At 30.5% G+C, this 11966-nt stretch overlaps 1 protein-coding gene across 1 annotated transcript; it reads left to right on the top strand.

Annotated features, from left to right (window-relative positions):
* Positions 1-7472: 7472 nt before the first annotated feature.
* Positions 7473-10802, top strand: LOC103488742 (protein RETARDED ROOT GROWTH-LIKE). The gene is made up of 7 exons (XM_008447618.3): positions 7473-8076; positions 8330-8438; positions 8517-8676; positions 9174-9322; positions 9405-9556; positions 10180-10294; positions 10417-10802. The coding sequence occupies exons 1-7, from the start codon at positions 7550-7552 to the stop codon at positions 10552-10554; spliced, it is 1350 nt and encodes a 449-aa protein (XP_008445840.2). The 5' UTR covers positions 7473-7549; the 3' UTR covers positions 10555-10802.
* Positions 10803-11966: the final 1164 nt, after the last annotated feature.

Raw genomic sequence — 11966 nt, 5'->3', positions numbered from 1 at the left:
TTATGATGATTTAAAGAAACAAAATAAAGGAGAAGAAAAATATATTCTTTGTTTTCAACTCTCCAACAACGTGTTTCAACCTTTACGATCGTCATATGTTTATGTGGAAGAACTTTTTATTTAACCGAATATTTTGCGTTTGAGTAACGCATAAATGGAATCCAAACTAAAGAAGAATAGGATACCGTTTTCTCTCTATAAACTATTCAACGTATTTTATTGAGAACACAATATCACTATTAGATATACGAGACAAAAACAATACTTCTCTTTTTTTTTTTACTAACTATTACATTATTCATAAGATAATGAATATATATATATATATATATATATATATTATATAGTACTCTTTCTTTTCTTTTGTTGGAGTAAGTAAACACACAAATAATGTATAGTTCCATGCTATGATTTAAATATCAAAACTATTTCACAAGTTAAGTGAATTTAGTTTTACAATGCTCTTACCAAACTCTTTTTAGGAGTTGGAAAAATCATCATTATGTGAATAATTATACTTAATACTTTCATATAATACTGATTTGAAAGTGATCACAACCTAATGCGATTGGCACTTTGAACAAAAAAACAAAATTGATACAATGATTGATTGGCATGAACTTGATAGGAATCCTATTTAGAAATTTAGGAAGATGTCAAAATTATATATGAATGACATGGTTTATTATTACAAACAAATAAAATTAACCTAATTAGATATTAATTTTTATTTAATATTTTTTTTTCAAATATAACAAAATGAATTAAAATATTTATAAATATTGTAAAATTTCATATTTTATATTAATGATAGACTATGATAAACTTTTATAATTGTTTATGATTGATAAAATTAGACGTTTTGTTATATTTGTAAATATTTTATGAACTTTTTTATTTTATAGTAAATTTCCTTTTATTTATAATTTTGTTTTTTAATATATTTTCACAAAATACGTTTTCAAAATATCATATTAAGTTTTGCAATGGAAAAAAAAAATCCTACTAGAATTCCATTAGAAATTCAGATATTTTGTTTTAAAAAAGGAGAAAATAATTGCAAATTATTAATTAAGATACAAATCTTTTGTTTTTTTATTTTTCTCTAAACTTTTTACTACAATTCTCACCTTTTATACCGTTAAAATTTGAATTTTTAATTCAATTTTAAAAGCAAAAATAATCGTCACTCATTTGATATTAAATATAAACTACCGACTAAAATGTCACATATTCAAGTATCTCATCCTACATATTATTCAAACTCAACAATAATAATAATGTTAGAAAACACTTTTGTCCCTAAACTTTCATAAAAATAACAATTTAATCTGTATACTATCAATTTTGTATCAATTTAATGTCTAAACTTTAATATATAAAAATTTAATCATTTTATTTTCAAATCTTTAATAGTTTAATCTAAAAGGTAGAAAAAATTCATCAACAATTATTATCAATTCTTATTATTTGAGGATGTAACCTTTGTATTTTATAAAATATTGATTTATTTAATTAGATAAGAAATCTCACTGAATTTTCACATTAACTATTATACATAAAATATATAGACTAAATATTACATAATTAAAAATTCAAAAACTAAATCGTTACAAATAAAAATTTACGAATCGAATAATTACATCTATCGAAATTTAGTCCAAGACTAAACCTAATAATAATAATAAGAGGAAGAACGTACAACAACTTTTTGTAGTAAGGTGTAAATGTCAATTATCTTTTTTCCCATTTGAGTTGAAAATCATGAACTAAAAAACTTTTAAAATTAATGCCATTTTGAGGAAGAAAATAAATTGTAATTAAATTTTTAAAAATTGTGGTATGCGTTGAAAATGTGTTGTAAATTAAATACCAATAATTTGGTAAAGTGGGAAAAGAAAAAGGATTTGATATGACATTTTGTTTGCTTTCGTACACAAACTTTCTTTCATTAGCTGCCGACACAATAATATATATTGCAAAATAATTTCTGCCTCTATATCATTTATTTCTTTAAAAAGAAAATTGATATGACTAATAATTAGGTTATTTATATACATAACAAATAAATCAAAATATATAGTACAATATCACCATGATAAATCAAAACATACTGCTATTCATGTCTAATCATATAACAGACATACAAATAGTATAGCTTAGCTTAGCTATTGATATTGTTTGAACGTGTCTGGATCCGTTTCGAAATATTTGTTCAAAACTTTAAACGTCGGATAGATATGATTCTAGAAGATTTGAAGCTACTATTTTTATTAGAAGATATTTTTTGAAGCCATTATTTAATTGAAAGATATTCTTTTATTAGAAGATTTTATCTCAAGATATTCTTTTCGGGAAAAGATTTGTTTTCAATATTTTGATTCCATGGGTTTTGGGTGAGTCTTGGATGCATTTATATACCATGGTCTTTGGCATCTTTGTGGTGTGCCTGGAACCAAACAGTTTGTACCTTGTGAAGTAATTGAAGAAGCAAGTAAGTGATTTTGATTGCCAGGAATTTATCTTTGATGATTATGTTTCGAAGAAAAGCCTTTCAACTTAAACAAGAAGTCAAGTTTTATGATAATGAAGAAAAACATAACCCTAAGATGATTGGTGAGATATTTGATTAAGGGGGAGATCTTCACTTATAACACCTTATTTGATGAGATACATGATTAACGGGTAGATTTTTATTTATGTTATATTTGGAAAATAGTAGTGATTGATTTACTGTTAGTAAAATAAAATCACTCAAGTACGGGATGAAGAATTTGCTTTATAATTTTTGTACTTATGATTGTAAGGATGTAATTATGATTCATATCTCAAAATAATAAAAATATTTGGTCTCGAGTTATTGACCTTAGATGTTGTGTCTTCGAATTGGGTTAAGAATGTCTTATGTTCCTACTTCTTTTACTTACTGTTCATTTTGTTATATTTTCAGTATTAACTGGAGGTTAATTGTACTCAAAATACAATGGTTGACGTATTCATTGTTTTATCAGATATTTTTATATTTGTAAAAAAATTTATCGATTGTCTAATAATTACATGGTCTACATATACATACATTGAAATTCATGAATACATGCTAGATACAAAGATAAAAGTTTAGTATTCTACTAAACATATAATTCAAATATATAATATTTAATTTTTTAACATTCCAAATAAATCAAGAATCTATTAGACACAAAATAGTAACCGTTTTGTATTTCGTCTTTGTATTTGAAAATTAAATCTATTTTTACTTCAAGCCTTACAATAATTTGTATATTTTTTAAATACAATGGTTGAATTCTTATCAAAATTCCAAATTCCAAAAGCAACTTTTTGGAAGCTATATTTTTTTAGTTTTTGAATTTTGGATTGGGTTTTTAAACCATTAATAAGATATCTATATAACAAATGAAGAAAGTAGGAGGTAGAAGTAATGTTTAATTATAGGTTAAACTTTAAAAAACAAAATGGTTACTAAACGAAACCTTAATGATCTATTAGAAACATTTAAAAGTCTAAAGATACGTAGGCGGAAGCTAATTGACAAGACATTTTTAATTACTAAATATTTTCCAAAATGAAGAAAAAAATGTATTAGATAATTTTTACAAATAAGACTTGCCTATGTTCTTCAAATGAAAAATATTTTAATCCTTGTTAATTCTATGAAAAATGTAAATTAATTAGTAATTATATTAATATTAAATAAATTGTTAAAAAAAATTGTCTAATCATATGCAACAAATTGTTTAGATAATGAAATAGTATAAAGGTGTCCTTACCTTTAATATAGCTCAATGGATATTGGATAGGGTAAATGCCTTCTTCTTGAAAAGAAAATCTAAATTAACCTTTATTATTATATGAGAAGAACATAAATAATAACATAAAACATAGATTTAGCCCTAAATAAATAAGGTAATATATTTAATTTCTTTAGCAGGACAATCATAGGGATATGGATTCAAACTGTAATGACCCAACTCTTTATACTAAGCTGAGGTTGCTACTAATGAAAAGAAAAATAAAATTTCTCAAATTAAAGTAGGAAATAAAACAAAACCTCAAATTACTCATTAAAATTTTAAGCAAATATATATTGAAATAAATTAAAAATAAATAAAATCCTAACTCGGGTCCTATCTAGTTTTAAAGAAAAAAATCTATAAAAAATATAAAAAGTGTATCTGATCAAATGACATAAGGCGGAAGCAAAAATGATTCTTATGGCTTGTCACGGTCACTTCTTGTCAATCGTCAGCTTCTCTTTGTCTTTACTTCTTGTCAATCGTCAGCTTCTCTTTGCCTTTACTTCTACCTCTGCCTATAAAATTAAACAAGAAAGAGTAAGTATAAAAATATACTCAGTAAGGAACCTGCTACTAGTCCCGCTAGGTGTTTGTTAACTTTCTATTAGAGTCATGTAAAGTGGTACTCTTAAACTGGCACGTTCCCGAACACATGTGATCTGTGATATCGTAAGAACATCTCTGGTCTTCGGTGAACCCAAAGGAACACCTAAGACAAACTGATCTTTAGTATTCCTGGGAGAAATACTAAGACAATCGGGCTGTGAATGACCCCGTCGAATTACTCATAATCATGTCATACTGGATTGGTGATCCCGTCAGACTACATAATCATAAAAAGGTGGTGATCCCGAGGGACATCCATGTGGGTACAACTCTAATAGATAAAGATAACAGTACACCCTATCCATAACATGAACATATCATTACAACATCATAAACATGGCATAAGTATCAATCATAGCATTCGTATTCGAATATTATCATCATAAACATATCTTAATCGAATCTATCAGTCATCATAATCATGGAATAATCCTGACTACCAATCACCATACACATGATCACATTATGCATATCAGGTACATCAAAGCATAATGGAAGGATTTCGTGCAAGCTCTCACTTCAATACGAAGGTCTAGTAGGAGAATCTTTTACCTAGAGATTAGTTAAAACCGAAATTATCCTAACCGTCACGGTCAAGCTTTCCAATAGTCAAGTCCTATTCTACAACGGAACCCAATAACTAAAATTAATAAGTTAAATAACAGTCGCTTAAGGATAAAAATCCAATTGATTCAACTTACCCAAAGTTGAGATTGAATTCAATTTACCCTTAACTAGAAAAGTTCCACAGTTCGACTTCCAATTGATCTAACCAACCCTTTAAGAAAATAATTCAATTTAATCCAAAATTAAATTATTTAGGGTAAAAAATTAATCTTGGTTGGGAACTAACCAAAACTCAATCAAACTTACCAAAAATAGGTGAAAAGGACCAAAAATAGGCTAGGTGGTTCAAATGGCTTGGTCAAAAGGGACTCGGCTAGAGGCAGAAAACTGCTTGCGGATGTAGAGGTGACTGGGAAAGGGTTTGCGTGCGGCTCAACTAGGCTTGAACGATCAGCTGACAGACGCACTGGGGATGGGGCTCACACGTGTGCACGGTTGAGGATGAAGTACAGTTGGGAATGACTGACGCAACTCACGCTAAGGACGGCTCGAACGCGCTGACTTTGAACGACGACTAACGGAGGAGGCAAGACGACTAATGGAGGAGGTACGACGGCTTGCTATTAGAGACAAACAGAGGAGACGGCTGACAACAGGAGAAGACACGACGGCCTTCGTGGCTACGCTGCCGTTCGACGATGGCCGACGGCGTGTGAGACAAAACTCGAACGACGACGGCTTGACGAAACGGCTTGAACTACTTCAGACGACGACTCGGCTTGCGACGAAAACCACGGCGGTTAACAGTCGTCGGAGAATGTGGCGGCGACGATTGATTGGAGCTTGAGATTAGGGTTTCTTTAGGGTTGCTTGAGGAAGAAGATGATATTTCTACACGTCTCAATGCCCTATTTAAAGAAAAAGAAAAATAATAACTCCTTTTATTTTTATTTTTTCTTTTTCTGTTCCCAAAAATCTTCACACACTCTCTCTCCATTTAAAACTCACCAAATCTCCTGTTTAATTTAAACCTTCCTCTCTCTCCAATCAAATCACCTTTATCTAACGAAAAAAATAAACTACCAATCTTAAATAATTATATTATTTTCATAATACAATTATTTTAACTTTAAAATCAAATACGTATATACTCCTAAATATAATTATTCAAAATTCTCCCAAAAATAATATATATACCCTTAAATAATTATATTATCCTCACAGTATAATTATTTTTAACTTCCAATTAATTATAAAATAAAATATATAATTAATCAAATTTTCACAAAAACAAACAATTAGATATTTTCCAAAATATCTAACAAATTCTAATTTCTACCAATCAAACATTTCAACACTTAAATAACACCCAAAAATTCAAAATTAAACTTCGGATAATTATAAATAAATTACCTTAAATTTCGGGCGTTACACAAACTCTCACCTGTATCATTAAAAAATCATATCAATTTTTGTCGAACTAAATTCGCTTGGGCTACAATTATAATATTATCATAATATACTTGATGTATTATATAAAAATTTATAATTACTATGTAGCCTTTTGGAGTATCAAGGTATAAGTTAATAGAGTGAGTTGTTATGGTCTGCTCCATGATTGAGAGATAAAATAAAGATTATAGGGATTATACAACTACATATAACCTACTATTCAAAATCACCATTACTTATATTATTTAGGATTATTTTTAAATATAGCAAAATAAACAAAAATATTTTAAAAATATCTTAGTCAATCTATGATGGACCATGGACAAGGTAAGCTACTATGTGTGTCTAAGGTTGTTAATAAAATCAATTGCCGAAAAAATCTTATCAGTGAAAATTTTATGAGTTAGGTTTGTTCATGAGTTCGAAAAAACAACCCAAATCAACTCATAACTATTATTAATTTTTTTTTAAAGTATGTTTTTTTTCTACATACGATTATTGTATGTACATATATTTATCTTAATTTTATGAGTTTGTTTTTAATTCTCCAACAACTCTTGATTTAGACTTAGGAAAGAAAATTTCCGTAATGTAAATTGAAAAATATATGAAAATAATTAAATAAAACTAACTCACAAACTAATATTTTGCTTAATTTTAGGACTAAAATTTAAATAAGACAATCCAACTAATTCGAAATGTACAACTATGAAGCATTTGGGTTGGGTTCGTTGGATTTATTATTCAATAAGAATTATTTAGGTTGAAGAAATATACAACCTTGGACAATTGAATTTGGTCTAAAAAAGTGTTCAGAATCTAATCAACCTAATTTATAGATACTCTTATCTATGTCTTTATCTAGGGTGTGATACTTTCATATATTTGATAAATAATCTCATAAATTTTGACATTTGAAATAACTTTTGTATTATTTATTATTTACCATTTATCACTCTTCTCTCTTTAATAAGAATCCTATTTTAGCATATTTATCAAGAAATTCCGACACGAAAACATTGATTGGGCCAACGGCCCAAAAGAAACTCCCAGCCCAGCTCAGGATCGAATGGACTAAAACTTTGGAGGATGAAATTCCTTCAAACCAAATGTTTTCTTTCTCCTCGTCGTCTCTGAAACCATCAAGCAAAGAGATGTGGCGCACCATTGACGCCCATCTGAGGTCCGTACGCCTCCTTCCCAGTCTCTCTTCCCATTCTTCTTCTTCTTCTTCTTCATCAGCATCTTTATCTTCTTCTTCTCTATTCTCCTCCGGCCGTTCTTTTCTCACTCGCTCCATTTCAACAACCCTCGTCTCTCCTCTACCCAAGCCTCACTCAATTACTCTCTCTAAAACCCTAGTGTTTCCTCCTCTCATTAACTATCCATCGAGTGTTTCCTGTTTTAGCCTTGGAATTCAACGCTTCCCAGGATCGAATTACGGTGTGTTGGTGTTGGCGAGGTGCATCACCTCTTCAGCCTACACATTGGAGTGGAATGAACCAGTGTCGTGTTCCGAAGTTGGAGATGGCGGTTTTCGGAGTGTTCGGGAAGGAATTAGTGATGGTGAAGGGGATGAAGTTGAGGAGGATTCTAGACCGTCTATTCCTGTCAGAGCTTATTTCTTCTCCACTAGGTTGCAATTTCTTTCACTCTTTGCTATTTTCTTGCTTGGAATGCTTAACTCAATCATATGGTGGTGTTCTTTTCGTCTACTTTGTTCCCTTTCACCTTTTGCAGTTTTAATGGTTCTGGGATTTTTCTAATGTGTGGCTTGAGAAAAATTTGAACAACTAAAAATCTTCGTGAAGTTTTAAATCAGCAATTGCGAGCTATAAACTTGTGTGTTTCTGATTTATTCTCCTTTTCAATTATTTTCTTTGATTCAGTGTGGATTTGAGAAGCTTGGTAGATCAGAATAAGCGTAACTTTATCCCGCCATCTTCTCGTATGACGAATTACGTAGTACTTAAGTTCGGGGATCTTTGTAATGTGAACGTAAGCTTTCTTTGTAGTGGAGTATTGTTCATGATTACTTGGATGAATACACTTTGAAGAACTTTTTTTTCTCTCCAGACTCATGCTGCCAGCATAAGCGGAAGTGATTGCTGTTTCATGGTAGTTTTTCAGTATGGCTCTATTGTGCTGTTTAACGTTCGTGAACATGACGTTGATGGGTATTTGAAAATTGTAGAGAAACATGCATCCGGATTGCTGCCTGAAATGAGAAAGGATGGTAAGGAAACCCGACTATTTTTTTTTACAGATTTGTTTCTACTCGAGTTATAATTGGTGGTGGTTGTAGTGATAACTGGTATAAAGCACTAAGGGTGCATTTATCTGAAAGGAGAAGATAAGCCATCCTCCCTTCCTAGAACCAATTATTAGAAATGGCCCCGTCTAAGTTGATTGGAATGGTAGAATAGTTTCATAAAAATATCGATGAGAGGGACTTCGACTCACTAGATATAATATGCTGTACACTATTCAAAAGATTGTCAAAAGAATTAAATCTATTTTGAAAAGTTATTGATTCATTTCTCTCCCAATTGATCAAAAGTAGCCTTGACAACATTGCTTCGTGAATTTCTTGATGCTTTTTTATTATGTTTACTGCTTAACTGCTTTCAGTTCCATTAAGTATGTTCCCCTGCTATTTGATGGTGTGTTACTTAAAATTTCCGTAGTGGAAGTGTGTGGTTGTCTTAATTTGGAAGTTGTATGAGTTTGTAGAGTATGAGGTTAGAGAGAAGCCTGCCTTAAATACATGGATGGAAGGGGGCTTGGACTACATAATGCTGCAGTACTTGAATATTGATGGCATACGTACCATAGGTAGTGTTCTTGGTCAGAGTATTGCTCTGGATTACTATGGGCGACAGGTAGTTACCTTATCTGACTTGACATTTTAATGCTGATGATATTTGACATGATCCAACCACACTATTAACATTTGGTTCAAAGGTTGATGGGATGGTTGCAGAATTCACTGACATCAACCGTGAAATGGAAGCAACTGGGAAGTTCAAAATGAAGAGAAAGAAACTTTTCCAGTTGGTGGGGAAGGCGAATTCAAATCTTGCTGATGTTATTCTGAAGCTTGGACTTTTTGAGAGGCAAGTTAGTCATTTCCGTAAATAATTAGTTTGTTGTATTATGTATAGAATTGTATTACTCATCTCCAGAAGAGACAAATGTACTTTATATGATCGAGCAAGAAGAAAGTAATTTTATCGTGCTTAGTATCATTCGTTTTAGTGCTACTTTTGGCTGCATGTTTTGGACTTGTCATTTTGATACTTGTTCTTGTACTTTCTGTTAGCAAGTTGACTTTATATTAAATTTATCTTTAACCCATCAACTTAAGTTTCTGGATCAACCAATGATTTTAACATGGTAGAAGTTTTGCGTTCAAACCCCTCCATTGTCATTTAATCTCTAATTAATATTGATTTCTTATTAATAGTAAGGCTATAAGTGTTTGTGTGAGTGTGTGTTGGGGGTACGCGGGCATTGCTATGGTATTGTATTTACCTGGGTTATCTGTGATTTAACACTCTCCATTATCAACATTCTACCATGGGAAGTGTCCTTATTCATATTCCCCAGTGAATCATTCCCTTTCTCTCAATTAACAACTTATGCATGATCTTGTTATTGAGTATACTGTTTCCTTTTACTTATCCCGATTCCTGTACAGAATCCAATTTCTTTTTTTTTTTTTTTTACCTTTTTACAGATCTGACATTGCGTGGAAGGATGCAAAATATGCTCAAATATGGGAATATCTCAGAGACGAGTTTGAGTTAACACAAAGATTTGCAAGTCTGGATTTCAAATTGAAGTTTGTGGAGGTAGTACCATCTAGTTAAGATGAGAATATGTTCCTCTTGATTCTTTATTCGTTCATATGCACATATAAGTCATCTTGAACTCCACCCAATGACTCTTTGTTCTCCTCTTTTTTTTTTGTCAGCATAATATTCGATTCCTACAAGAGATTCTTCAAAACAGGAAATCAGATTTTTTGGAATGGCTGATCATTGCATTAATCGGTGCAGAAATTTTACTCTCACTTTATGACATTATTCATAGATCAGCAGCTAATCTTTAGCACTGTTTGCTTTCTGATCCTTGGAGTTGGAACTGGGAAATTTTGGCTCCTTGTATCGGGGTACGTATATCGCCACTGCAATTTATACAATGTACATAGCTATGTAAATTTGGAACATTCTGCTATACGACTCCGATAATTTCGGATAGCTCTCTAAGGGTGCAGAATGGTTGGTTATAGTTAAAAGAGTATTTTAAACAGTTCTACAATTCTTTGTTGAAGTAATGAATCTCAGCCTTGTCTTCTTATTTCCCTACTTTTCATCATATTCATTGGACTGATAAAAGAGATTTGAAGTTACAACTTGTTTTTGAATGAAAGCATTTAGGTCTTTTTTTTTTTTTTAATGGGAATGAACCGTGTTTGCAAGAAAAAGGCTCACTGCTCCATTTGTAGTCCAAATATACCCCCCTTTTGTATATAAAATTTTTGTCTGTATGACTCAATAATTCTATTTGTTTAAGCAAATATTTTCTCTTAGGTAAATTTCAGGACATGTTTGGGGCTAGGAGTGGGGTGGAGTGGGGTGGAGCGAGCTATAATAGTCCACTCCTTGATCGGAGCAAGGTTTAGTTTTGGTTGAGGATTATGATTAGGATTTAAAATAACCCATATATCATTACTATTCTTCAACCCTAGGGGTATTTGTTTCAAATGTTGGAAAGTTTGTCGACCAGCTTTCAATCAACATTTTTGGTGATCATTGTCAGCCAATCTTGAACCACCACCTTCGGTACCACCTCAACTCCAACTATAGTAAAAACATTTTCAGGCTTTAGGGTAATGTTGTCGTCAGCTAATCTACAACTACCACCTCCAGCGATTCTATTGTGAACTTTCGACTCCATCGACCATTGGTACCAATCAATCTTGAAAAATTTTAATAAAAACATTTTTAGTATATATAACAAACAAAAGAAATTTGTATATACGAAAGTTTTTTTAAAAAGTTTTAAATACATTGGGTTGTTATTTTAAGTAGTTTTTATCGGAAGTGTTTAAATAATATTTAGAAAAACCCTTTTTAAAAGTCATTCCAAATACACCTTTAGTTTAATTATAATAATAAATTTTAAAATATGTTTTCTTTTTTTTATTATTATTATTGCAAAATTATTTTATCAACACGTTAATAGAGATTGCATTTCAATTTATTAAATGAACAATCTAATTAACAAGATTAATTAAATCACATATAAATTTTGTAAAATATACTATAATATAAAATTTTAGAAGAGACAACTAGTAATAAATTAGTCTGTATAAATTAATGGAACGTATAATTCAAACTATATTATATTATAAAATTTTAGAAGAGATGCATCTCAACTAGTAATAAACTAGTTTGTATAAAGTAATGGAATGTACAATTTAAACTATATTTTAAAAGAAATGGTATCTCATGTACCTAG

This window comes from Cucumis melo, chromosome 10 (genome assembly GCF_025177605.1).
Source record: "Cucumis melo cultivar AY chromosome 10, USDA_Cmelo_AY_1.0, whole genome shotgun sequence".
In the NCBI taxonomy this organism is placed as follows: Eukaryota; Viridiplantae; Streptophyta; class Magnoliopsida; order Cucurbitales; family Cucurbitaceae; genus Cucumis; species Cucumis melo.
The sequence above is the reverse complement of the archived record's forward strand: the minus strand, read 5'-3'. Positions and strand labels throughout refer to the sequence as shown.